Source organism: Centroberyx affinis, unplaced genomic scaffold (assembly GCF_046629955.1).
Source record: "Centroberyx affinis isolate AG114_WGS23_722 - 3 ecotype Tasmania unplaced genomic scaffold, CSIRO-AGI_Caff_v1 ptg000046l_1, whole genome shotgun sequence".
In the NCBI taxonomy this organism is placed as follows: Eukaryota; Metazoa; Chordata; class Actinopteri; order Beryciformes; family Berycidae; genus Centroberyx; species Centroberyx affinis.
The window spans coordinates 543,742-571,333 of record NW_027278759.1 but is presented as its reverse complement, the minus strand read 5'-3'; the positions used below and the strand labels follow the sequence as shown (position 1 = coordinate 571,333).

The 27,592-nt window shown below is 42.1% G+C and overlaps 2 protein-coding genes across 3 annotated transcripts in view; both read right to left on the bottom strand.

Moving 5' to 3' along the window:
- The window catches only part of kmt2ba (lysine (K)-specific methyltransferase 2Ba), a 34,481-nt gene extending 10,758 nt beyond the window's left edge, over nucleotides 1-23,723 (bottom strand). The window contains exons 1-21 of the mRNA XM_071517723.1: nucleotides 23,421-23,723; nucleotides 18,841-20,416; nucleotides 18,070-18,236; nucleotides 17,647-17,730; nucleotides 16,505-16,661; nucleotides 12,663-12,930; nucleotides 11,260-11,321; nucleotides 10,827-11,054; nucleotides 9,906-10,015; nucleotides 6,251-6,355; nucleotides 5,422-5,535; nucleotides 4,819-4,965; nucleotides 4,530-4,622; nucleotides 3,875-3,992; nucleotides 3,423-3,536; nucleotides 2,710-2,900; nucleotides 1,901-2,005; nucleotides 1,324-1,434; nucleotides 970-1,046; nucleotides 466-635; nucleotides 124-209 (exon numbers count right to left, since the gene is read on the bottom strand). Of these exons, the coding sequence (XP_071373824.1) occupies nucleotides 124-209; nucleotides 466-635; nucleotides 970-1,046; nucleotides 1,324-1,434; nucleotides 1,901-2,005; nucleotides 2,710-2,900; nucleotides 3,423-3,536; nucleotides 3,875-3,992; nucleotides 4,530-4,622; nucleotides 4,819-4,965; nucleotides 5,422-5,535; nucleotides 6,251-6,355; nucleotides 9,906-10,015; nucleotides 10,827-11,054; nucleotides 11,260-11,321; nucleotides 12,663-12,930; nucleotides 16,505-16,661; nucleotides 17,647-17,730; nucleotides 18,070-18,236; nucleotides 18,841-20,416; nucleotides 23,421-23,723 (4,386 nt within the window). The remainder of the gene's footprint in view (nucleotides 1-123; nucleotides 210-465; nucleotides 636-969; nucleotides 1,047-1,323; nucleotides 1,435-1,900; nucleotides 2,006-2,709; nucleotides 2,901-3,422; nucleotides 3,537-3,874; nucleotides 3,993-4,529; nucleotides 4,623-4,818; nucleotides 4,966-5,421; nucleotides 5,536-6,250; nucleotides 6,356-9,905; nucleotides 10,016-10,826; nucleotides 11,055-11,259; nucleotides 11,322-12,662; nucleotides 12,931-16,504; nucleotides 16,662-17,646; nucleotides 17,731-18,069; nucleotides 18,237-18,840; nucleotides 20,417-23,420) is intronic.
- A 668-nt stretch (nucleotides 23,724-24,391) lies between these two features.
- LOC139642743 (zinc finger protein 572-like) lies at nucleotides 24,392-27,542 on the bottom strand. Of its 2 annotated transcripts, none has more exons than XM_071517743.1 (5): nucleotides 27,512-27,542; nucleotides 26,847-26,996; nucleotides 26,513-26,628; nucleotides 25,801-25,947; nucleotides 24,392-25,699 (listed from the first exon to the last, which is right to left on the bottom strand). In XM_071517743.1, the coding sequence occupies exons 2-5, from the start codon at nucleotides 26,953-26,955 to the stop codon at nucleotides 25,001-25,003; spliced, it is 1,071 nt and encodes a 356-aa protein (XP_071373844.1). In that variant the 5' UTR covers nucleotides 26,956-26,996; nucleotides 27,512-27,542; the 3' UTR covers nucleotides 24,392-25,000. The 2 variants fall into 2 exon arrangements, with proteins under 2 accessions (XP_071373844.1, XP_071373836.1); XM_071517735.1 differs by having other exon boundaries at nucleotides 27,396-27,519.
- Nucleotides 27,543-27,592: the final 50 nt, after the last annotated feature.

Here is a 27,592-nt window from a genome sequence, read left to right as displayed (position 1 = left end):
AATTGATAAGAAATAAAGTGTAGGAATATATATATAAGCAAATATAATACTTCCTGTTTAAGTATTTTACTTTTTTTTTTTCACTTTTGAATGCAGGAGGGACACAGTAAGACAGAGACTCACGTTGGGAGCCGAGTCTCCATAGTGTTGGCACAATGCACACTGCCTCGCATCTTTAGTCCTGCTGGATTCCAGATCGCTCTTTACACCTGTGGGAGACGAGCAAATGATCAGATTAATTTTAACCTTGAGGTAGGAAACCTAATACAAAATAGCGCATCCTTTACTGCATTTGCAAATGTCAATATTGAGGTCAGATCAAACAGCATATGGACGTGATCAGGAACAAGAGAAAAGAAAAGAGGCAGGAAAACAGTAATTTCCCCTTTGGAAATGAATTGGAGGTGTGTGTCCCAAACATGTAAAATTGAAAACTAATCATATATGATACAGAAGGGCCCATACCATGTGAAAGCACTGCACCAGACTTGTGTGTAGTGACTGAGGGTGGGAGAGATTTGGTGTTCCCCTCCTGTGGGCCTCTGGACTCCTTGGGAAGCTGGTATGTCCTCTCCAGCCACTGCGCATAGCTGTGCTCCTTAGACGGGGGGACGACTGCCTCAGGGAGCATGTAACTGAACGAGCGAGCGACAAGGACATTGAAACAGCGGGGCGGGTATGAGAGGACATCTGAGACTATTGTCCTCTTTCATGACTGGCATTTTTATTCGCTTTGAATCAAAGTTGAATCCGCTGCACTACACTCCCCTCTAAAGCTGCAACTACATGCCACAATGCTCAAATACGCCTAGTGAGGGAATACTGAATGCATATACAGTATGTAGAGTGATATATATAGTATATTACACCAAGGTGTATGCCAGTATTGTACTTGGTGAATATGATTCTCATGCCATGGTAGTTTTAGTTAGTTAATTAGCTACTGAATAGATGAGGGGTGAAATTTACCTTGGGAATTCTTCAGACAGTGGGTCCCATATTTTCAGAAAGTGCCCATGGAACCAACTGAACACCCGCTCCATCAACTGTGAGAAACACAGAATTTGAGTTGGATCAGAGGTAAGTTTCTTAAACAGGTGTGAAAGTATTGGACAGGACAACCTTTCTTTCCGTGGACATTGTTAAATGACATTTTTTCAGAACATTAAATGAGTCAACAGTATTCTTGTGTCTCGTGTCCAGTGACTCAGCGCTACATTCTAAATGGCCCAATGCCTGACACATTAAGAAGTGATCAGGGACACGGAAAAGCAGGAAAAAGGCAGGAAAAGGCATTGCCATTAGAAATCAATGGAAACTTACTTTGAGGTAGTGTTCCCTGGCCTGATTTGTGGGTCTCTTATCCTCAGGGAGAGGCTCCTCCTTCTTCAGCCACGTCCTCATCACAGAGACAACATCCTCATGGAAAGCTTTCTGAGTGGGTGAGAAGAAAACAGGGCAGGGGATTCAACCAATTGGATCTTACAGGATCGAGTTAAAAGAGAATTGTAAAAAATGAGAGTTGTGCTTCCAAAAAAAAAATACAAAAAATATTGGTGAAATATAAGTTCATTGAATTTAATTTCTGTTTTCTTGTTGTTCTCTTGTTCAGAAAGTGATATCACAGTAAGTGTAGGAATATTAAGTTAAAATGCATTTAGGGTATTACAACTACTATCAACAAGGGTGTACTTTGTATACATAAGAATCAAAATAGGAGACGTCAAGATTAGCTCCCTGCCCTGGTTACCACAACAGTTGGCATAGCAACCAATTCAGTGAATTATCAGCATGATTGGAGTCTTCGACCAGTCACACTGCCTTGCTAAAACTACCCATTCTATAATGAAGCATATAGCCGCATGAATCGATAATAAATAGCGTACAAGGGTATACTCACTACTGAGGTGTAATGACTCCCTTCAAATTTCTTGCCCATGGCGTGTAGATCACAGACTGGCCGCTGCTGGTCGATGACAAAATCTGTGTCACTTGTTTCCTCACACTGAAAGACAAAAACACACAATTTTAAATAAGTAAGAGTACCAGTTTAGATAACCAGCAGAGATACCCAAGGCAAAATTAATGATACAAACAATAACAATAATATAGTATTGGAGCAAAAGGTATATAGGATGCCTTTGTACATAACACAGACAACTGGAGCAATGCACACTTTTGTAACATGTTTCAAATTGTAATTAATTATATCAGGTTACTCCATTCTTTGAACCATATACTCAGGAATCAGGGAATATACTAAAAGCAAAGAAGACAGTATTCCCCCATTAGAAATGAATAGGAGCTGTTTGGATAATCATATCCCTGAAAAATGGTGATAGATGAAATACATTATTGATAACACTAAGAAAACAAATAATCCTTACCACTTGTTTCGTGAGTAACAGATAGGTGGGTTTTTACAGGAATAAGAACAATTCTTTCAACTTTCAAATACTGTGATTGTCTACATTTCTGTCTACACTTTCCCTACTTCTATTAGTCCTTAGTGCCCAATCCCACCCATGTAATACTCCATGCAGGACAAAACAAAGGCTAAGACTTATTTGCAAATGAAAAGTTTTGTTTCAAGATGAGATAACATCATTTGAAAAACACGATCCAGGACACAGATATTATAAAAACTATTTAAAAAAAAAAGGAATACAGTGTTTTGGAATAGGATTCGTAGACTTGTTGGTAACTTACCGCTTTACAGATGATGAGGTGCTGAGTGGAGCTGGAGGAGAGGAGCTCAGCCAGCACCTCCTCCATCCCAGACATCAGCCTCCCTTGCAGCTCCTCCTTCCAGCAGCTGGGTTCAGGCTGATACTGGTTGCAGGGTGAACAGGTGAAAACCACTCCATCTGGCTGACTAGATATCAGGCCAAACAGATCCTCTGGAATGACACAAAAATCAGGAATGATATGAAGAGTTTTGTTCCAAAATGAGATGTTTTTAGAATTGGGTCTAGGATGGTTCAAAGATGAGATCTCAATCCTTTGGAAAACTGGACACAGCCTTATAAAAAGGAGTGCTGCAATGAAAGCAATACTTACTACATAATAGAATGAAAGTTAGCAATTAGCCATTTCAATACTAGAGTAACATTTTAGAGGATGTAATCGTGTATATTTTCAAATTACTGAGCAATGTGCATCAGACAAGATTGGCTGTATGATATTTGGAGCATTTTTGAATGAAAGCTTTTACATATAGTCTAACTATTGCCATTTGTTAGTAATGTTAAGCCATTAATCCCTTCTTTAAAAAGTAGGTCCACACTAAACACTTGTTGTATTTCATAACTACATGGTGCTAAATACCAGTTTACAACAACGCCGGTCATATAGTCAATATTTGAGCACTTGTGCCAGTGCCGTATTTATTTCACTAAACCTGGCTCAGTTGAGTTGCTCACCTGAGAGTCCTTCGCATTTGGAATGAACCCAGTGGCTGCACCTGGAACACTGAATCATCTTCGTGTCGTGGTTGTTGTCTTCATAGCACTTGTGGCAGACAGGGCAGAAATTACCTGTGGTAAACAGATCAAATGTCAGTCATATCTTCTACTCATCATGTCAAGTATTTAAACGATACGGCTACGCATGCTGGTCCAGGCCATAATTCTAAATAAGAATAGTGACCTATCTGGTTAAATAAAGGTTAATACAAATCTGGGGGTGCTCAATTAAAAAAAAAAAAGTAAAATAAAATAAAAATGAAAGTAAAAGAAAATAAATCAATGAACCATGTCTTTACTGAGCAGTCACAATGAACAGGTTTGGTTACACACAGCCTTCATCAGAATCCTGCTGCTGCTGCTGAGTCCAGATATTTGATGTGACTGCTGCGACTCTCAGAGGGTCTTACCTTTGTTGTGGAGAGAGGTACAGTCAGGACAGAGGTCCTTCTCATGGTTCCAGGCCATGTCCCAGGTCTTTCCGGGTGTCACACCACAGCTTTTACACCGAATGCATGTCATGCACACCTATATATACACACACACACACACAGCAGTGTCACAAAACACAGCAAGTCAAAATATGAATCCCAGGGAGTTCTGACCTTGCAACATTCCTACATTTTTCCCCAAACAAGACTCCACAACTTTTCCATGACATATAGTGCAATTTCAAATTATTGTCAAAATCTTTAACAAAATGTTAACATCTAACAAATAGCTGATAAGAATGAACCAGGAAATTGATTACTTTGGTTAACTCTCAACAGATCAACGAGCAGCCACGCTTGTTAAGAGTTAACCAAAGTAATCAATTTCCTGGTTCATTCTTAGAAAAGTTCATTTTAAATTCTTAGAAAAATGATGTATATCCAGAAAGTTTTGGAAGTGACATAGAAAATCGTTGCTTAGACAAGTTAGATATATTCATTCTTATTTTCTATATATTAATACATGACCAATTGAAAAAACAAGGTAAGCAACGATTTTCTATGTCACTTCCAAAACTTTCTGGATATACATCATTTTATGCTGGAAGACAACATTGTCATTCCATTCACTTACCCAGGGTATGCTACAGTTCATAGGCTTAGGGTAGGTTGGTCCCAAGCATGAAGGGTGGTAGGAGTTTTGGCATCTCCTGCACTGCAACACAGGCTAGACATGGAGAGACAGGACAGGATACATGGAGATATTAGAAATATGATGCTGGTGGGTCCTGGTGGCTCAGTTGGCTAAGGCACATATTATGTGCATGCAATGTTCTGGGTTCAAATCTGGTCAAGGACCTTTGTCCCATTTAATCAGCAGACATGTTATATAGATGTGATGAGGATCCAGCTGGGTTGCATACCTTTGTGCTCTTGCTTTTGCGGCCACACACGTGACAGAATTTGCAGCGCCTGCAGCACCAGTTCTCCTTGTTCTCCTGCTGAGGGCGTTCCTCTGGCAAGAGGCAGAAACTGTGGAACGGCTCACAGCAGATCTGGCAGTAGATCATCTGATGGGAGCAGGAGAGGGGGAGATCGGTTTACTCAAAAAATAGTTACCATACCAAAATAGGATGTTTACATTTGTACACTGAAAACAAAACAGAGCTACTGCGCACAGTGTGCTGAAGATATATGTAGTTATCAAGGTTTAATATCCTTATCATTTTCTTACACATTTGACATTTCAAGATTCCATATTCCAGACCTTAATTTCTTGACTACATTCACAGAATTAGGTCAGAGTGATGTTTGCTGACAGGGACTGGCAATATGATTGACAACTGAGCCACATGACTCTATGGTTGAAGATTATTTCTCACAACAAACAAGAGTGTAAGTGAACTGACAGAATTTGAGACGAAACAGCACAAACATTTTTCAATGCTTTCCAGACTTTGACTGCAATTCCAAAACTCTTCAATACCCGCCAGACTTTCCAGACCTGTGCAGGAACTCTGCATTACCTCATGCTGTCCTTTACTGGCGCAGAGCAGACAGACCGGCTGTGGCGTGGTAGGGACAGAGGTGAGAACGCTGAGACCGCCCATTAGCCATACATTCTGGACAGCACAGTCCTCCTGGTAGAACCACAAGGCAAAAAAAAAAGAGCAAGGGGAAAGTGAGCAGAGTTGATCCCTCTGGTACTATTAGGTAAGCCTAAAACTACATGAGCTAGTTACCTTAGATCAAACTTCAGGAACTAATCAGTAGAAACTAGGCCAGTCATCAACATGTAATGAGTTTAACATGCATCCTGCTTAAGTCTGTTTGCTTTTTCTGATATATTTACTAATTTATAGGCAGCTAATGTGGCAGAATCTGATTTGTTAATGTTTTCAGGCTTTTTAAAAAGGTTTTATTTTATCACCACAAAAAGGCATTCTGTTTTTCTATTTTGGCTAAGTGGCAAGTGTCACCCCCAAACATACAGGTATATGCCATTTGGTGGACAGTTACATCCTTTTTAGCATGGGTGACACCAGTGGGAATCGAACCCCTAACCCCCAAGCAGTGTTACTGCCATGCTCAACCTGCTGAACTACAGGACCATAATTGCCTTGCACTATCTTGCTCTATTGAAATTAGTTGTACATAAGTGCAGATGTGTCAGGTAAGCCTTTTATCCTGGAGGAATTTTACAGGACACCTGTGCTGATTTCATTTCAGTGTTGAAGTTGCCTTGTGTTTTCTTATAAATTGATTTACAAATGTCTCTTTTCGGTGAGGCGCAATGTAAAGGAGCAAATGCAATGCTGGTGCTGAAATACTCCCCAACACTTGTGCAAAACCCACCTTAAAGTCCACACGGATCTTGTGCTTGTTCTGCAACAGGCCCTTTTGGGGAAATCCGTTAGTTAACCCCGCCAGGGTGTTCACTGATGCACACTCTGCAGAATTCTGGGAACGAAGGAGATACTGTGTGTCAGTTCCTGGATTGATTTCCAGCACACTCTCTTTAACAGAAGTTTCCTCCTCTTCTTTAGATCGATCACCCTGTTCGTTCTCCTGCTCTTCTCGCGTGCCCTTCTGTACCTCTGTGTCTGGATCAACAGTCTGAGGGTGCGCCTGCAGACCTCTGAGCACCTTCAATTCTGTGTCAACTGTCTGCCTCTGAGTCAAAACCTTTGGGTGCTGCACCACAGACCCAGGCAGTTGTTGCAAACACAACTGCGGAGACGGCTGTGCTAGCAGCCAAGGCACCGGCGGAGCCATGTGCATTATGGGCTGGGGAGGTGGAGATGAAGAAGGATCAGACTTGTGCAACTGCAACACTGCCTGCACCATAGACTGGGGCAGACGGTGCAAACGCAACTGCAGAGATGGCCGTGTTACAGGCTGGGGCAACTCTGGAGGTGGCCGTGTTATGGAATGTGATGAATGTGGAGTAGCCGGCTGTGTTACAGGCTGGGGCAATTTTGGAGGTGACCCTGTTATGGGATGTGATGACTGTGGAGCACACTGCTCCACACACTGGGGCAACTGCTGGGGCAGTTGCAGAGCCGACTGCACCATAAAATCAGGCAGACGGTGTAACTGTATTTGTAGCTGCTGCTGCAGCTGCAACTGTGGCAATGGGCTCCTGGATGGGCTGCTTTCTTGGGAAGTTTCTCTTGGCTCCTTCCCTTCTGTCTCCTCCTGTTCCTGTGGAGGAGGGGACTGCCTAAGCCAACCAGCAAGATAGGTTCCAAAGTTACACTAATACTAGTCACATGCAGAGACGGCGACCGGCGACAGCAAAAAGTGAAAAAGAAAGAGGTGGACTATCAACACTAATGCCTTTGAGAATTATCTGTTACTCAGGAATAGGGAGTAAGAATAGGTAAAGGAGGATTTAGAAAACCCACTCGTTAGCAGTATAGATACACACAGAGAGGCGTGGCTAAGTGTAAAAAACACACTAACCAAGTAAACATTCGTCTCTAGTTCACAGACTGCTAGCAAAGCCATACATTTTAGATCATCAGTAAACCAAATATAAACAACTACTTTGTCATGATGTTGGCTATGATGACCAATACAAATTCGACTGTCTCTGTTGTCAACAGACTATAAATGCCAAGAATTCATATCTTTGTAATGATTAGAGTCATTAAGTGAGGCTGATAGCATCTCTGATGAGTAAGCTGTACAATGCAAATACCCAAATACTTTGTGTGTATCTATGATAGCTGAGAACATAGGAGGGGGAAAACATTTCATCATCTACTTAATAGCTAATATGGAAATTTACATAATCATAGATTAATACTTCCCTATCACCAGAGACAAGGAAATATGTAGATTTTTTTTGGAATAGTATCAATAGTGTGTTATTCATGGTTCATGGTAAGATGCATGGTTTCATTTTCTTAGTTTGCTAGTTTGAGAAGAAGGGTTTGTCCACTTCCGTGGTTCACTATACAGTTGTGAATGGAGTTTGTGTGTGTTCCCCTCTATTTTTACATCCTACAAGCTTGCATATTGATCTCTATACTTGCTTGTGTGAAGCTGGCTTCTATATTTGAGCAGGCTTGTGCTGGGTCTGCCCTTCAGTCCTCACTGCAGTTTAGCTTGGGGCTGTTTGTTCAAAAGCAATACCCATGGGCAGTCTTCCTATCAATCTCAAATTAAAAGGTATCAAAGGTTCTGAAAGGTATCAAAAAACATCAAAATGCAGTATTCTTACAATTGTATGACTGGTTTTCCATTAGCCCAGTGCCATTTTTACTAAGAAAGATCAAGTATACAGGTATTGAATTTATTGAAGCGCTGGAACCAGTATTGATATCAAAAAATTCCCAGCCAGTTTAACTACACACACAAAAATAAATTGGCAAAAATGATTATGCAATAATTTCACTTCAATCTTAACATTGTTATATAGTTATACAAAGGTAAGTTGATCAATAAACTCATTTGCCAAAAGTCTTTCGTGACAAGAAGAATGCTCAGTGTAATCTCTGTGAATCCAGCTTTTTTTTTTTTTTCTGTGCAGCATGCCAGCGCTTTAACATACTGTATGGTTAGCGAACAAATGGGCTGGCTTAACATCATCTGAAAAGCGGATGCATACGCACAGTGGCACACAATGTATGATACACTAGGCACACAGAGGTGAAACTGCTATCAATGTTGTCCTACCTCAACAGTAAGTTGATCAAAAGGTTTTAGTTAGAAAGCATGTGTATTCTTCAATTTTGATGAACAACTTTGATTTAATTTCATTTCATTTCAACTTCCATTTATAGTACTTGGAGCTTGGAGAGTCACAGACTAGCCTTGGCTGTGTATGTCTTTTGATTATATGGAGGCAGAAGGCCAATGAAACAAGGAATGAAACAAGGAGTTAATGAAGCCACCTTCGATAAAATAATAATAAAACTTAGATGTGATACTGTACAGCTTGTATTTACTTTTCATTTGAACAGTGTGTGCAGCGGTGAACGCTACTAGAGCAACGCCTTCACTATGGGTGAGGGAAAGAAGCGATGACTGGTGGGAGTGGATCATGCGGGAGTCTTTTAGTGAAGCTGAGTGGATTGCAAACTTCAGAGTGAGTTGTGATGGTTCTACCCTGTGGGCGGTACTTTCTCACCAATGTGAACACACTGTACAGATTGCATTTACACCTGGCTCACTCTGATCACAGTGCGAGGTGTAAATACCGATCACATTCAGATCACAATGTGTGCTGTGTGTTTACACCATGCATTAACATGCATTTTTCTTGTCCAGATACAGATCGCATTTCAATATGTGGTGTAAATGGGGTCTGGATGTTGTGGTCCTCACAACAAACAGAACAAGCACGAGACGCCATGAAAGTGATATATTGACTCAAACAAACAGAAGCTGTGAACAGTTAAAGCGTGTTGCGTTTCTTCCAAAGAACCAGGCTGCATTTTACCATGAACACAGATTAATTCATGCATAAGGGTTAATGTAAAAAGCATGGCAAGGTAAGCTTCTACTGTAAATGCAAGTTATTTTACAAGGAGATGAAACTTAAAGACAGAATTAGAAGATTAGAGGCCCAATTAAGAGGACAAACAATGTAATTAGAATTACTCATTCCTACACACAGAAGAGTAAATTGAAATTGGAAAATGTTAAAGTTAAGGTGAGATGCAGACCTGGACAAATGACTGTTTGTAAATAATTCTTAAGATTTGCTTTAATCTACCTGGAGAACCAGATGGGTGGGTGTTTGTTACATTGTGACTATTCAGATAGCGTCAGGTATGTTGGCAAGCACAGAAAAGTACGATAAACTCTGCATTACACATATGTTGCTCTGATTAAACTTTCTGGTACTGTTTATGCATTATTCTATATGTGACAAACACCACCTATCTGGAAGTAGACTAAAAACAAACAATAACAACCATTTTCCAAAAGTACTACTTGACCCAGGCTTGGTTAGGTGGTATAAAGCAGGCGAGTAGGGGAAACTGCTGGCTGTTATTACCTTAAAAGCTCTAAGTCTACCCCCGCTCCCTCTGGGCCCGGGCCGACGATGTTTCACTGTCTCACTGGGGAGCTCGCCTGGAACTGATCCGCCATCTTGAGGGGCAAGATCTCCAGAAGAAGGAAAACAGATGTAAGAAACAGATTTCTGAAGTCTACTTAAGTATTTCCAAAAAAGAATATCCCTGGTGCTCGGTGTAAAAGCTGTTCCCTCCAATTTAAGGTTGAAAGTTGAATTGACCATTGGGCTTACAATATACTTTAAATAAAAGGGCTTTCCATACACAAATCCTTGATAACAGCACTGTAGAACAAAGAAACACCCACCAGAGGTATGAAATTATGACAATAGTGCTTTTAATTACAACTTTTGAATTTCTTGTTAAAACAAATAGGCTAGAAATATCTACTAGTATACTGGAATCAGTGTCTGAAATTAACTTTTTAGTTTACTTGCCAAGGGTGAATAAACTAAAATAATTTACCTATAATAAGAATCATTTTTAAATCGGCAAAAACAATTAATATACTATACTATTTTTTTATGGCATTTCTGCTTTATAGGACAGACTGCAATAGACAGACAGGAGGGGGGAGGGGTGGATGACATGCATCCAAGCTCCCAGGCCAGATTTGACCCTGACTGGAATCCAGAGCAAATAGAGCTGGAACCATTGACCGTATGTTATATAAAGTTGAGGTGATTTGTTATGTTTGTATTGTGCTTTTATGCTATGTATTTTAATGTATTTACAGAGTTTTTATTGTAAACCCTATATGCAAATCAAAGTTCTGAACTGAACATCTACCAGCTTTAAGTCACTCTTATCCGAGTATAGACACACACACACACACACACACACACACACACACAGGGGCGGGTCAAAGTGGGAAAAACAAAACAAAACAAAGCCTTGGTTACCTTGGTTGCTAGGGGCAGCAGCAGTTGGCTTGACTGTGGCCTCCTCGGTGGTTTCCTCTTCTTCAGATTCAGACTTGAGCAGGCTGCTGTAGGAGCGCGGCTTGATGTTCCGCCGCGACTGTCTCCTGTCTCCAGGCGTCACCGTGGACGATCCCTCCTCGCCCGTTCCTACGCCCCACTCCCCGTCCTCATCGCTTGACATGGCGTCCGACGGTCGCCTCGCCTGGACTGAGAAAGAGGAGTCACAGGATTACTTATAAACAGGAACTAAATATTTAGATATCTTGTGCTGAATTGGTTTTGCTCCTGTTTTAACAGAGAGAGAGAATGTATTAGGATGAATCAGTTTGGTGAAACTGCACAAGTAACTTGCTTTGAGGTATAAAAAAAGAGAAGATAGTATATTAAGCACCAGTTAATCACAGAGACATACGTTTCAATGGTTTGACGACGCGACCAATTTTCCCCTTCTCAATCCGCTCACACTTCTTATATCTGGTGGTAGGAGAAAGAGAAAAATTTAATTTTAAAACACATAACTATGGTAACTTACATGTATACCCATTTATGAATGTGCTGAATTGTAAGAGTTGATATGCCTTCATTAACTGGATTGATTAATATCTTTTACTGGAAATAAATAAAAGGTATTTCCATGTTTCATAATGCACAAAATGCGTAGCCTAGGAAAAACACAGTAGCACAGTATTCAGTCCTGGTGTTGGGCAGCAGAATTTGGGCAGCTGGTTATTCACACTGCACAGATAACTGGCATTACACTTAGTTAGCTTGCTAATTACAAGATTCAGTGCTGACTTTTTCCACTTGCCAGAGTTCTGCTTGCCCCTAGTATTTTTTCACTGGCACAGTGCAAAAAAATATTTTTTTTCATAAATTTAAACAATTTATAAAAGTAAAATATGATATTCACAGTTCATATACAGCAGCAAACTGTCAAAAAAAAAGATAAAAAGGTAAATAACTGATTGTTGCACTTATTGTGTTCATGGATAATCCACCATTATCAACTGTTAGAAGCCTTTCTATAAATGTAACCAGCGGTAAGGTGGAAAAAACCAAACAAAAACCAAACTTATCAGACTGGCAAATCTCTCCATTCATCCATCTTGCCTATATGGTAATGGGACCTGATGGGGCTGTAAGCCACCTGCTCTGCCAACATATAGGTGCTGCTAGCCCCTGGCGTGGGCACTGAATGTGTGTTTGCAGTAATTGTCTGTGCCTTTCAAAACAAGGAGCAGTAAACATGCCATCCCCCACAAATGATGCAGTCTCCCTCTGGGACAATCATTCATTAACAAATATGTTATCTTTTCTTTACCTTTAATGGTGGGGCCCTCCTTGGGCCAATCATGGCAATTTTGAAAATGCTGAATTTCCCTAGGTTTTGTCAAAATCTGATCAGTGGTGTCTGAGATATTGTGTGTGACACATGGATGAACAAAAAAACAATGTAGTGCCCCCTTGGTGTAATCAAATGGCAGCATGTATTTGTCAAATGCAACCCCTCGCTCTCCCAGCAGTTTCTCAGTAGAAGCAAAGCCTTAGTGCTGCAAAGAAACTTAGCCCTAGTTGTTTGGCTTGAGGCTCCTGAGCTGAACTTCCAGGGCTTATGGCCTACAGTGGAAAGAGTGCTAATGAGTGTATAGAATACCATCTATAGAATAACAACAAAGACTGTGTTGATGGCTAAAGCCTATGGCACAAAGGAAACTTATACAAGTTGACAAGAAAGTTAATTCATAATTCAGCAGTCTGTCCTAACAACTACAAGAATCTGGATTTGGACAACTTGGACAACTATGGACAACTTACATGCAACACTGTCGCTTGGTGTTGGGCCCTCCGAACTTGGGCTTATCACGGCAGTTGATACACTTGCCACAGTCGTGCTCTATGACGCAGCCCTTGCAGGATCCACAGCGCCGAGACCGGACACCCCCGGGTGCATACTGAGTCAGTAACTTCCTTTTTTTGAACTTGTGGCCCCTCCTCCTCCTTCTCCTCCTCCGGATGTGTTCCTGAGGGACCACCCACTGAGCCCTGCCGTGATCAGAGCCGTCATCGTCATCATCTGCAACATCTGCAAGCAAGAGAGAGAGAGAGAGGTTGTGAGAAAGAGCCACAGCAGATGTTCCAAATGTCATCAACATAAAATTGCTCTTCATCTACCGATTCAGTAATTTACACTGCGGTACTATTATATACGATTCCAATTAGTGCCAAGTGCGAATATAGGGGGTGGAAGGTGAAGGTGAACTTACTGTTCAGTCTGCAGCAAATATCACAGGTCTAATTCATTGAAACAATAGTGATCAGAGGTGCTCACTTGATAATAATAATAATAATAATAACAATAATAATAATAATAATAATAACAACTAATGATAAATCAGCACTCACCGTTTCATCCAACATCCAAGCCTGGTTTCTGCAGCTATGGCTTTCACACTTGCACTCCTTACTATTTAGTTGCTTGAAATGTTGGCAATCTAGGAATCTAAACTTAATCTACTTTTGCACTCATTGTGAGTCGTTACAGAAGAGGGTTGGGCGATTGGACAAATACACCGGGGCTCGGCAATAGACTGACGCCGGTGGAAATTCCCTTGCCAATTTTCTGCTGATTTAAATTACTTTGATATTTGGTAGTTTAAAATGTAGCCTGTTCCCCTCTCTCCCCCTGTCAACTATTGGAAAAAAAATCCACTCTAATATTTCACAATTTGTCTGGAACAGAAAGCGCCCACGTTTGAAACTGTCCACTATACAGAGAGGGAGGGGAGACGGTGGTCTTGCGGTGCCTAACTTTAAGTTCTATTTTTGGTCATTTGTGCTTCGACCGCTACTTGTATGGCGTGACCCTCATGCCTCGGTTTCCTGGCGTAATCTAGAAGAAAATAGTGTACGACCAACATATCCAATAAGCAATGTCAACTATGCTTCGGCCCAACTGTTTCTCATCTTATTCAGACCTGGCCCACAGTTGAATCTCAATGTAAGATCTCCTGTAAGTGGCACACGCTCTCTCCGATATTTAACAACAAGGATCTATTAATTGGAGGGAGACCTATCTCAGCCTCTCATTGGAATAACAGTAACATTCACTACTTGAAGGACATTTATAACGATATGGGTTTGCGCTCCTTTCAAGATATCAGTGATGCTTTCAATCTGCCGGTTTCCACATTTTTCTTTTATTTGCAGCTCAGGTCAGCTCTCCGGGCATATGGTGTCCCATGGCAACAACCTTTGCCCATTCACCCACTTTATAAATTATTTGTTACACAGGGGAAAGCCAGGGGTATGGTGTTCACACTGTATCAAGTTTTTCTGGAGGCTTCCTATGATAGCCTTCCACTAGACAGACTATGGAGGCATGATTGCCCAGGTCTGGACCCAGATTTCGACTGGGAGCTTGTTTGGGCAAACATTAGGGAGGCCTCCCGCAATCCTGACCACCAGCAGATTCATTTTAACTATGTACATAGAACATATCTAACCCCGCGTAAACTCCACTGCATGAGAATGATTAATGATCCCTTGTGTAGTTTATGCACTTTGAAGGCCCTTGGTACTTTCCTTCACATGATGTGGGACTGTCCACCAGTTTCACGGTTCTGGACTAAAGTGGCAGCCAAGCTGTCTGACTTAATATCAGTGACCGTCCCAGTGACTATACCCGCCTTGTTGTTAAATAATTTGTCGGAGCTTAATATCACCAAGCTTAAAAGGCACATTGTACTAGCTGGCCTGACAGCTGCTGAAGAGATGATTGCGTTGCGATGGAAACCTCCTCACTCCCTCTCCACCAGACACTGGGTCTTTACATTTTTGGATGTTATTTATCTAGAGATGTCAACTGCCAGAATTAATGGGGCTAGTGAAACTAGTTTAGGCAATTGGTGCGCTGCAGCTGACTTACTAAAAGATCTTTTAGGGTGAATCCTTCCCTTACCTGGTGCCTTTCAAAGTAATTTTATAGAACCTCTACGTTTCCCTGTGTGTGTGTGTGTGTGTGTGTGTGTGTGTGTGTGTGTGTGTGTGTGTGTGTGTGTGTGTGTGTGTGTGGGTGTGTGTGTGTGGGTGTGTGTGTGTGTGGGGGGGGTGAATATGTGTTAGGGATATATCATTTTTCTGATCGCACTGATTGAGTGCTGGTAACCAACAGTGAACATCCCTAGCGTGAGTGTGTGTGGGTGTGAATGTGCCTGGGGCGTGGGTGGGGGGGTGGTGCTCTCTTATCTTGTCTTGTGTTGTATTATTACTTATTGTTTACCTTTTGCATTTGGTTCCTTCTGGATTTTATGTATGTAGATTATAATATCATAGCATTTGTTACAAATTGATTATTTTATTTTATTTTTTCTTCTAATTATTTATTATTATTATTTTTCAAGTATGTACCTCTGTTATCGTTAAACTCAAATAAGTCGTGCTTTTGGTTGTAAATTGTGTGTTTTCATTTAAATAAACATTTGGTCGCAAAAAAAATAAAAAAAAGTAGCCTGGTGCAAGACATCCAGGGTTATCTGCAGCGTTTGCACAAGCATTGATAGCTGCCTTTACAAAACAATACACTGAGTTTTTAGGCCCTTGCATATTACACAGAAATGGTAGATAGATAACTCCTTGTGTATTTAAAAGCTATGTCTCAAATGAAATCATCATGCACACACTGTGTGTGTGTGTGTGTGTGTGTGTGTGTGCGCACCCGCCCACCCCCTGACATGATGACTAATACTCTGGGAATTGGCAATATACTGTATGTGATGACGATCGGTTGATGGGAGGACATACAGTGCTGCCCACCCCTGCTCTGGATAAGAGTGTCAGCTTAACACCTAAACTGTAATGAAATGTAAATGTGCGTAGCCAGTCACCCTGTCTAATAGCACAAAGGGCAGTTACACCATGTGTATTGGTTAAACAAGCCTATCCTTCATGATAAGCTGCTACCAGCTTGGCACTTTAAGAAGGCGTGGCAGTCATGTCACAGTTTTTTGTTTCAGTCTGTGGCTTCAATCATGAAACTGAAAGTTTCAAATCAAACTGAAGGCACAATATAAAGGTTGCTTTAGGCTATATATCCATTTATAGGCACAGATCTGATAAAACAGATGAGGCTACAGAGCAATCGAACCCGGAGAAAAAAAAAGCTGGGCTAAAATACAGCCTAAAAACACAGAGCGAAATTACTACACAGACTTAGCGTGTCTGTGGTACTACACAGTGAGTTTATATTGAGTGGGTATCATTATAAAATTGGTGACTTATGGGTGTATAGATACAACCACAAGTCAAATAGTGAAATAATTTCCACACTTCACAGATGCAAGTAGCTCCCGCACTGCACCCAGCAACAATGGATAACATGGCTGCGTGTCGGCTCCAACACACACACACACACACACACACGTCTAAATGTCCTGTCTGGTGGACACTGGCCTTGAACACAGGATCTCTGGTGTGGCAAACCTATGCTTTGCCAACCGGCCAACCGGTCCAACTCATGCGGCTGGTAGGGCTCACAAAGTCTTTATAGCTGTGTACCGCAATGTCACATTGCAGTAAGGTTTTTTTAAATTTTTGGGACAGACAGGGTGACTTACGCTAGCTGCTGGTTTCAGCTAAAAATGCATGCAGATGGACTGTACCTTCTACTGCAGGAGAGGGGGTGATGCCCTCTCTCTCATGAAGCGGCAGGGCGCTGAGCCTGGGAATGTCGTCTGGCACCATGGCGCGGGGCTGCCCCAAAGCCACTGCTGCCGCTCGACATACATGCTTGATCCTTGGACCACCCAGTGGCTGCTCCTACACATACACACAAGAAATACACTGTGAGGCACAGAAACATTTGGACACTGAGTGAATATATTACTATAAAAAGTAGCTTGATTATGACTGGGTATTGAAACACAATACCTAGTGGTACATATTTTTAGTATCCACATCGATTCAATAGGTCGTGAAACGCTTTAAACGGTTGTATACATCCAGTGAGAACTTAAGTTTCCTCTAGTTTAAGGGAATTTTATTGAGGAAATCAATTGTGCATGGCCTGATATTTTTAAAACAGGTGGCATGTATAACATTTAAAAGTAATTTACGCTACTGCATAATGAAATGTTCTTTCATTCAACAATAGAAAAATGTGTTTTAGAGCTGCTACTGAATATATTAGCAAAGAAAGCATTAAAAACCATAGCACCAAGAGTTGTTATAACAAATCATAGAGTTAAAACAAATGCGCTTTTTAGTTGCTTCGGGGTTTGCATGATTGGAGTGAATGAAACTACGCTGACTTTAAAAACTCTACCTGTTAACACCAAAATGCTGTGATAGCACAATGTTGTAACCAAGAATCACTGAACAAAATATTTAATTAATGTGTTTGCTTAGACACCACAGTTCCTTCCTGGTGTGTGAATGTACAGCGCATCAATGTAGCGCTCACTCATGTTTGTGCGACTTCCACAATACTGCCCGGTGTACAAGTTCACACTGTATTCCCTTATGCAGGGCTCTTAGGGCTCTGCACCTCCTACTGTACCTTCTCCATAGGCAGTGCACACGGCAAAAAACAAACAAACAAACGCACTGACAAACCAACGAACAAACACACAGAGCTCGGCTCTTATAGATAGATGCGCTCCTAGTGAGCACCTAATAAATGACTGACAAAAATGTCAAAGCACAGGAGATTACAAAGAATGCAGGGAACAGATACTACATACATTTATACAAACTCAGAATTAACAAAGAAAGAAAGTCACACATTTTGAAGCAAAGGTGCTACCTGAGGACTGGTATCTTGGAGAGAGACCCCGACTCTCCTCCTCCTCCTTCCACTTGCTGCCACTCCTAATTCTCTGGAGCCCAACTGTTGGTCCAGACAGGGAATAAAGGCAACAACATCATTATGTTACTAGGCCTATATCTTACAAGATAATTAGCAAAATTACTTGCAATCCGGCAAGGGAAACTCAGACTAGATGAGAGAGACAACCCAAATGTTGTAATATAGGCTACAATGCTTTTCAGGGTTGTGTAGTTTCATATTCATCAGGACTGGGGAACATTTTTTAATACTTTTCCAGACCTTATCCCCAATTCATAAATTTTTCAAGACCTGGCAATTATCAAAATCTTTTTTCCATACTTCTGTCCAGACCTGTGCAGGAACCCTGGCTTTGTATTCATGCCGATCATGGATTCTCACTTGTGACAACTTGAGCTGTTTCTGCTGGTCAATCTTTATGAGCTGGACTTTAGCTTTCTTCAGCAGGTGGAGCATCCTCTTATTGGCTCCGCTGAGGCCGATTCGTTGGCTGGGGCCGCTGACCTCCAACATCTCTCTACTGCCCCCGGCTATGGGTTCGCCTCCATCTGCTCCAAAGGACATGAATCAAGCAACTCTTGTTAGCTGATTAACAACACTGAAGAGCCTTCAGACCTGTGAAACGCAAGTCTAATCCCTCAAATGTAAAACCACCAGTGGCAAAGTCAACTAAGAACTACACAACTGAAGCAATTATTTTTTCCATACTTTTAAAGACATTTCTGTGCAATTTCCACATGATTCAAAGGTTTGTGGGGCATCCTGGTGGCTCAGTTGGCTAAGGCTCATATATTCAAAACAACATTTCCTGTCTTTCTAGTTTGACCTGTCTAATAAAGGCTAAAATGCCTAAAAAGCTGCACCATGATCATTTTATAATGAAATCATAGCTCCATGAATTTAAACTGAAACAAATGGTGAGATCCCTACTGACTCCCAACTAATGTTTCTCTGTTTAACCTATATTTAACTGGGTATTCCCATTAAGATTAAAAATATTTTTTTTTCCCCCAAGAGAGACCTGGCAAAAGAAGCAGCATCATGACAAAAGATAACAGACAAAAAATACTCAACAATTTGCATTAGCAGAAATACCATTAAAATAATAATAAAGCAGTCAAGGTTCATTGTATGAAAAGTTGAGGTCCTTACTATTTTTTTCCATATTGCCTGCTCCTTCCTTTGTCATGCTTGATGGCATATGGGAGGACGCTACCACATCGGTGTTCACCAACACGGCTAGTTTCCTCACCACACCGGGAGAGTCCAACTCCTCCATCATTAGTTTGGACCTCCGCCTCTTCCTGACTGGAGAGGTCAAGCTGGGGCCGCGACCTGTATAATCACCCTGAGCGTTGGACTGGCCTTTCTTCTTCTCTGCCAGTTTGGAGGTAAGCCTTTTGAGGTTCTTGTAGACCTCTAGGTGACCGGAGCCTGGACTGAGCTTCGACGACATCTTCCTCACAGCAGATGGGCTGCCGACCACAGATACAGACTCGTCCGACTGCAATGAGCTGCCATCATAATTTGACTCATGACATGATAAACTCTGTTTGCCCTCCTCTTTTACATGACTCTTCAGCCAATTTGATGGAGAGCCCTTTGGAAAGGCTATGATTTCCTCGTCCAGGAACCTCTTGGGGGCCTTGATGACCCGGGAGGATCTTGCGCTCACTACAGGTGTAGAGGTGTTGTTGGAGCTCTTTTGGACCTGTTCAGAAGATGAGCTAGGCTCACTCTCTGATGGAGTGATGCTCTGACCCTGCAACTGCTCCTCTCTCTCCTGCTTCGGTGCAGCTGGAATGAGCTCTGGTACATAGGCGTAAAAGACGCGCCTGATACGAATACGGCTCGTTTTTACGGCCCCAAAGTTTTTAGGTGGCTTCCTCCTATGCCCATATAAAGATTTGCGTTGTTTTTTGGGTGATGCTTTTTTGTTAGGGGAATCTCCGGCCTTGCACTCTAGGGGCATCGCTGCATCCTGTCCACTCTGGGCCCCGGCCTCAGCTCCAGCCTCAGGAGAGGCACCCATATCCTTGACCATTCTCCTCCTCTGCTGCTTGTTAAAGGATTTGGGGGACAGAGCAACTGCTTGAGATGTGCCACCGGCGGCTTTGGTGCCCCCACGTTGAGACCCCTTCATGCTTTTCACAGACCTCTGCGGCTGGGCTTGGTCTGCTTCTGAGTCCTCTGACACCTCACCTGGCTCTTTGACCCTGGAGGCTTTTTCTCTGCCCTTGACCACCGTCAGGGTGCACACTAGCTTATCTTGCTTGGTGCCACTAGCTGAGGCAGTGGCTGTTTGGTTTTGCGTGCTGCCTGCGCGAGTTGCTAAAGTTGAGTCCACCGTTTCTCCTGTCTTCCTGACAGAGCCCTCTGATTTTGTACTGCTCTGTGTACCTGATGCCTGCTGACCTGTGTGTCTGGCCCTTGGACTGGGAGCTACCTGCTTGCCAGGCAGTTTAATGACTAACTTGGGTACTGGTTTGTCCATTCCTGGACTCTCTTTGACACCCTGGTCCTCTTTAGAGACCCTCTGTACAATTTTCCCAATCAACGCCGGTTTAGGGGTCTTCGGTACAATTTTTCCAATCAAAGGCTTTCCTCCCGGAGAAACGTCTGGAGCTGGGGGAGGCTTTGCTTGTCTGAGTAATGACGACTGAGGGAGTCGGCCAGGAATTTGCTGTGGACGAACTGTTGTGGTCCCAAATCCGGCGAAATCTTCCTCCTACAGAAAAACAGAGACAAAGTATAGCTTTTCAGCGATCATCATGCAAGATTTAAAAGTACCGCGATTAAAAAACAAGTCTGCTCTATAAATGAAAGAGTCACTGTCAAAATGACAATCTTAACAGTGTGTGTTATTACATACCATGAATATATGCATAACTGGTAGCATATTATTGCTTAAAGCTTCACTGAAGATTACTAAAAGTGTAATTTGTAAAATAAGACATGAATGGACGCAATAATAATCAGCCAGCACATCTAGAATAGTCAGCATTCCATAATTGAGAGAGTGGTGTTGGTGTGGTAGAGGGATGCTAGCAGATGATGAAACCATTAACTGCTATGCCTGCCCAGTCAATATCTGGTTACAAACAATGATAATGAATGGGTTAAACAGATGCTCAGGTTTCTATGGGTGTGGGAGGGATAAACATTGCCACAAAGCTTTCACCCTCTTGCTATCATAATTACATGTTGAAGCACAACTGAAGTTTGTGCAGTTAATCTTAAATTTCAAACTCACACAAGCCTATGCAAGCATTCTGCAACACAACCCCCCCACCCCCCACCCCCATCAAAAGCAAAGACAAAACCCAGAAACAATATCTTCTTATGGTTTTTAGCTTTTCAGTAAAATGTCTAAATAACATCTCATCCACTTCTGTCTGAGTTCATTATTAGATTATTAGGAATTGGCCCAATGCTTGCTCTCTGAACTATGGTGCTCTCCTCTCTTACTGGAGTGTTGCATCAGTACAGTACTGAGGTCTTGAACCAAATGAAGCTGAGATTTTGTTTTCAGTCTATGATTCAACTATAAATAATAACTCAGGAGATGTTACTTGTTCACTGTCTCTCTGCAAGTGTCAGTTTTTAGTAGAATACAACACAGTACTTTCTCTGTGTTCAGTCAGAAGTAGTGTAGCACCTATATGTGAAATTAAAAAACAGTACAGTTTAGCCCAATTTTCCTCTAAAACAAAAAAGTGTAATATTTTTATTTTAAAGTAACAGAAACCCAAGCTCAACCGCTACATGAAGTTACTGAAGAAACACTGCATCACAATCAATGTCTCCAATGCTCCCTAATTCAGGCACCAGTCTACACCAAATGCAAAAGACATTGCACACTACAACAGTTCAAAAGCACACTTCAGCAGGTTTTCTTATTACTCACATCCATCTTCGACTGACTACATTTAAGAACGATGAAACTCCCCACACGAAAGCCATGTCACAGCATCCCAGTGGAGGTGAGTGTGTGGCACTAATTGATGTGTCCAGTGCCCACAGGCTTAGCATGAGCCTTGTGACTCCGTTACAGTCCACTCTAAAGGATTGCATCAGTGCAGTCGGATTCATGACTGGCACTGAAGCCCCTGCTGTGTAGATTGAACTGCATTAAACAATTTGATGTCATCCTATTTGGGTCATCGTGATTATCATCATCCCAGTGGGGGTAAACAGGGGCCTCAAATTGTGAATGATCTCCAATGTACTGGCTGCTATGAAGAAACATTACAAATATGAATATAATAGGACAGATCTTCTTGTTGTGGCAGAATATTCTTGTATTATGTAGAATAATTCCTGCTCTAATCAGCAACTGCACAGGGCATCTACAATTTATCTAGTAGCTGACCGCTCATAATGGGAAGTGGAAAGTAGATAATAATAAAGTTCCTACACATTTTCCATTCCACAGTTCGACTCATTTTCTAGACCTTATTTTTTTTTAATCATTTGAAGACTTTGGCAGTGTTCAATGAGAAAGTGGCAAAATTTAAAGTGGCAGAACATTATGACCATCAACTAGGCAATATCATTCTACAGATTATACTCTTACGATTATTCTTCAGAGACACAAATAACATGTCAAATGATAGAGGGTCTACAACTACATAAATTATGTTGTCGTGTGTTTCAGTACTGAACAATATTTGTCCATACTTCCAGACTCACTCATGCATGCCAATCAACAAAAGCCATGATAGCTTTACTGCAGATTCAGTAATATCTACCTATGGCAACTGCTGATGCAATGATATGTCCAGGCCTATTCAAACAATATGATTTCATTTGCAGAACTACTGTTGTGACTGCATTAACAAAGTATATGAGCATTAAAAAAAAAGCTTTTCGATGGGAGCATATTCCATATAAAAAAGGACTATTCCTAGCAACATGCACTGAGTTTTAACTAATACAAACACCTGTTCTTTCCATGAAAGACTGACCAGGTAAAAGCCCAGATTCCTTGTTGATTTCACCTTTAAATCCACTTCAGACACGAAAGGGAGATGTAGATGAAGGGGAGGACAAAGGTTTAAAAACAGGGATCGTTCTCAATGTAAGGAAGATACTGAACAAAACTGTTGAGTGTACCGTGCAAATTAATCTTTCCGAGTATAACGTCTGGATAACGTTTCTGTTTCCCGTCCCATTAAATCCCACGTTAGGCTGACGTTCAAAACACTGGCTAGTCAGCTGACAGGTGCAACGTGGATAGTAACGTTACCCAAGTGGCGGCGACGTTTTAACTACAATAAGATAAGCACCCCTTTGAGGCCAGCACTAGGACCCTTCAAAACACTATGATGTAAACTAATCTACCCGTTCATCTAAACTTCTTTCCACATAACAAAGCTGCATCCATGATAGTTGAACTACCACCAAAGTTTCCGCCTATTTTCATGCAAACAAACTGCTGGACAGTCACTTAACTCTGTGCATGGCTGTTGCAACTGGTATTAATAAGTAAGTTAGGTATAGACTGGACGGTTATCCATCGACTAAGCTATGTGGAGCAAACCCAGCTGGCAGAGAGCTAACTGCAATGCCTATTTTTGGGTGAATGGTTGCAAGCTAACGTTATAGCTCAACTGCCTTGAGCAAGAATGTAAATCATTTTTAACGCCTTTCTTTTACACAAGCTGGGTTGTTGTGTCCCAGTTGGTGTATTGTTTACTGGTTGGCTGACAGGGTAAAGTTAGATTATTCACCTCCTCACTCCCGCTTGAGTCAAATCCAGCATCTTTCTGGCGCCTGTGCTTCTCAGTCACCCCGAGTAGGCGCAGCAGAGACGGATCCTCGCTCAACGCCAGGCCGATGTTGACGGGCCTCGGCCCTCCAGTAACCACCTCTCCGCCGTCTAAGCACAACCTTCCGCGTTGAGGACGTTTCTCCGATCGCAACCGGTTACGAGCTGCCCATGGCCGGCCCGGGAAACGAGCCCGGGCTGGTGCCGAGTTGCAGGAGCCCGCGACATTAGCGGGAGATGATAATCCGCCTCCCGATGCCGCCATTATTCACTACAACAACAACGACTGTGCGTTGGCTGAGCCCGACTGTAGCGCTATGAGGCAAGATGGAATGCTCTGACGGAAAGGCGCGAGATAGGAAGGAAACCCCATTGCATCATGGGAGAACGAACTAGTGGCCAAGAGTACCCGTTCGCCTGCATCCAGTTTTTCTAGGCATATTTCATCAAACAGCTGTCAGTCTTTTAAGATTTTAAACTGTCCAGAAACACAATTGATAATGATAACATGTAGGGATGTTATATTTGGCTTTCTTGCACAGTGCTCAGATTTACTGTTCACACAGTTGGTCAAGTATGATTTCTCACAAATTCCAATACAGCATTTAGCTGTTGGTCTTATATTCAGTGACATACAATGAGCAGGTAGGGTTTCTGCCACAGGACACATGGCAGTAGACCAGTGGTTATCGATCCTGGTTTTCATTCTAGCCATCTAATCAGGGACTGATTTGCACCTGAGATGCAACTGGTGAACGGAATTAACTACCTGGTAGAACAGAAAACCAGCAGTACTCTCAGTCCTGAGGACCAGGATTGAGAATCACTACATGGACAACAACATTGGCTGTTACATGAACTTAACCTGGGACCTTTGGGTTACAGGCCACACTGTTCCCCAAATTGACTGCAAAGACACAGTAAAATGACGACAAGTTAAGTTTAATGCAACGGTTGTTTACTTTTGGAGAGAGAGAGAAGTAAGATCCCCAGATTACAGCATTGTAGTAATATAGTACAGAATCCTATGCATTGGCCCAGTTATTTTGGATTTAATGATGGATTCCCATCACCTTAATCAATCCATGATCAAAGACAGTCAAATGTATTTGACCATTTTCCTAATTCCTGAAAATGACATAGTACAGGTAAAATATTCCCACACTTGAGGGAAAATTAGCTAGTAACTCTACGATGAATATAAAAACAATTGTTTAAGGTATAATAGAGGTAATATGGAAAGCAGAGTACCATGTCATGTGGAGTTCTTAGGGGACATTACAAATCATAATTATGTACAGATCAGTATAGAGTTTTATTTACAAGTGTACGATGTCTTTCTAAAAGCAATTTAAAAACAGCCTTCCAGAAACAAACTCCATTATCCAATTAGCTGCGTTGCATAACCTTATTTCAAAAACTCTTGCCCCAAAATACCCACATAAAAAATCCCACCTACATTGAGCGGAATACAGTAATCAATACTCTGACAATTATTTAACTGAGTGATCTATGATGAAACAGCAGTCCTTTCCCCACATATTATCTTTTGTCTTTGTCTGCTGCCTCTTCTCCCTCGGTGTGGGTCTTCTGGTGGGCCTTTAGGTTGCTCTCCCGACCGAAGCTCTTTCCACAGGTGGGACAGTTGTGTCGGCTGGAGCTGTGAGCCCTGGCCACGTGGGCTTTCAGCTGCTCAGGCCGCGCATAGCTCTCCTCGCACTCTGTGCACGGGTGAGCCTTGCGAGGAGGCAGGGGAGGCCCGTGGTGGTCCTTCTTGTGGGCGCGGAGGGCGGCAACAGAAGGGAATACGAGGTCACAATTTGCTTCGGGACAAGGGATCTTGAGCTCCGTTTGCGGCTCCTTCGGGGGGCGTCCCCGTTGCTTTGTTCCGTTTGTCGGCGATTCCTTGTCTCCCCCTTCCTCCCCTGCTCCCCCTTTGTTGCTGGTCATCTCTCTCTCAGCTGCTTTCTTGGGTGGGCGGCCACGTTTTTTGGGCGGGGGCCTAACGTCACAGTTCTGGTCGCCGGCAAAGCTCTCCTGGTGCTGCACGAGCTCTTCCTCTGTCTGGAACCTGCGGCTGCACTTGTCGCAACGGTAGGTCTTGGCGTCTTCAGACTCCTCCGGGCGTGGGTGGATCGTGATGCGATGGGTGCGGAGTCGTGCGGGACTGCGGAACACAATGCCGCAATCTTTGCAGACGTACTGTCGCTCCGAGCACTCCTGCCGCCGATGGGCTGTCAGCTGCCAAGACAAACAATAAACAAACATGAGAAAGAAAGGAAATATACAGTACATTTACTGCATAAAATGACAGGCGGTGTTGTGGCCTGCTGTGCTCTCACCTCGGAGAAGGTGCGGAAGTTTCCCTGGCAGTAGGTGCAGCGGAAGGGCTTGTCCTCTGTGCTGTGGGACGACTGGTGCTGGGTCAGCTCCTCAGAGGACGAGAAGCTCCGGTCGCACACGTAGCAAGTGAATACTGTATCAGTTTGCTGAATAGGGGGAAAAAAGAAAAGTCAGAGTTTCAGCAGAGCATTGGTTTCAGACCTGGGTGCACAATTAACTAAACATAATGATACAATCCTAATATTGATCATAGGACTTTCTTAACTGCATTTTTTTAACCATTGTGAAAGGTATTTTAAATGGCCAACTGGAGAATCTTCTTGGCTATATTCAAACCAAACAACTCCTAACCACATGCATCTTAATTTTTCACCCCAAAAATTTTATTTTTTCATGTGCTAAAAAAATATGCAGAAAAGGTTTTGTCCATATTGTCACAATGCATATTGCAGTTGCAATACACACACAATATTATTTCTTGTCATTATCGTGCAGCTATAAATTACATATCTGTTGCTGTGTGTTTTTTGTGGAAGAGGATTAGGGCAACATGAAAAAATTTGAGTCCTGGGATTAATCTCAAAACTTCTGAGAATAAAGTCAGAATTCTGAGATTAAAGTTCTCTGAATTCTGACTTCAGATTAAAAGATTAAACTTCTCAGAATTCTGACCTTAAAACCTTTTTTTATTTTCAGTCTGGTTGTCCATACCTGCTGCAGCTGCTGCTTGTACTCCTCCCGATGGCTCTTCCTCATGTGCCTCTCCTTGGCCTTGGAGTTGCAGAAGGTGATGAAGCACTGGAAACACTGCAGGCTGTCATGCTGATCTACATCACAAAGATAAAAAAGACACTAGATTAAACAGCTGATGATTGGTTTTACAAGGTGATGTACTTCATTTGGGTTAAAATAAGAAAGATAATTTCACTGCACCTAGGTCAGTCTCCCTAGAATGTTGTGCAGTGAATCTTTGACAGCTACAATGAAAAAGTTGTATCCCTGACAGACACAAAAGTTCATGACATCATGTTAGGCGAGTGCTTACAGGGCTGCAGAGTAGAGGTAGTCACAGTCACAGGTTCAGACTTGGTCTCTGCTGGGGTGGACATCATTTCACTCCCAACAATGACTTGCTCTATCTTCAGCAGTTCCATATTGTTGTGTATTGTACCAGAAACCACTCAACCAAGCAGGGCTGTAACGTTGGAAAATAATACAGGTGATGAGTATAGGTTTACAACGTTGTACATGTATTATACATATAGTGGGCAAAGCTGAAGCGACTTGGGTTACAGAGAAAGAAACTGCAGTGACTGACGTAACTATATTAACCCGCGTACGGGGGCATCGTTATATTTCGCAGGGAGGAAATCGTCTGGTAATTATATAGGCTTGTATTCATTGAAGGCAACGATACATGCAGAAAATAAATAAACGCCTAAGGGTGGGAGAAAGTTTTTACGTTAACTAGTAGGAAATACAGACAAAACAGTTCACAAGGATGGAGGCAACGGAGATGGAGTGACATGCATTATAAGTGAAAACGTGATTTCATTGTGCTCTAACATCAACAAAATAAGAGAAATTATGTTACCTGGTGATTGTTTTCGTGTTGCAGCTATGTAAATTACCGCATAATTTGTGCAGGAAAAGAACTGCAATTGTAACTGAATTCTTTATAAACAATTCAAAAACACAGCCGTTTCTTACCCTTTGACTGAGGCATCCACTAAAATGAAGCTGTAGTGAGTGTTTTGCCCACATCACGTGACGTGGGAACGCTTGGCTGAA

What these genes read in the sequence shown, in the direction of transcription:
- LOC139642743 (XM_071517743.1), bottom strand. Translation starts at nt 26,955, where the DNA reads ATGGAACTGCTGAAGATAGAGCAAGTCATTGTTGGGAGTGAAATGATG. An exon ending in ACAAGCAGCAGCTGCAGCAG is followed by an intron (nt 25,948 to 26,512) that starts GTATGGACAACC and finishes CCCCCTATTCAG; the next exon opens with CAAACTGATACAGTATTCAC. An exon ending in ACTTCCGCACCTTCTCCGAG is followed by an intron (nt 25,700 to 25,800) that starts GTGAGAGCACAG and finishes TTGTCTTGGCAG; the next exon opens with CTGACAGCCCATCGGCGGCA.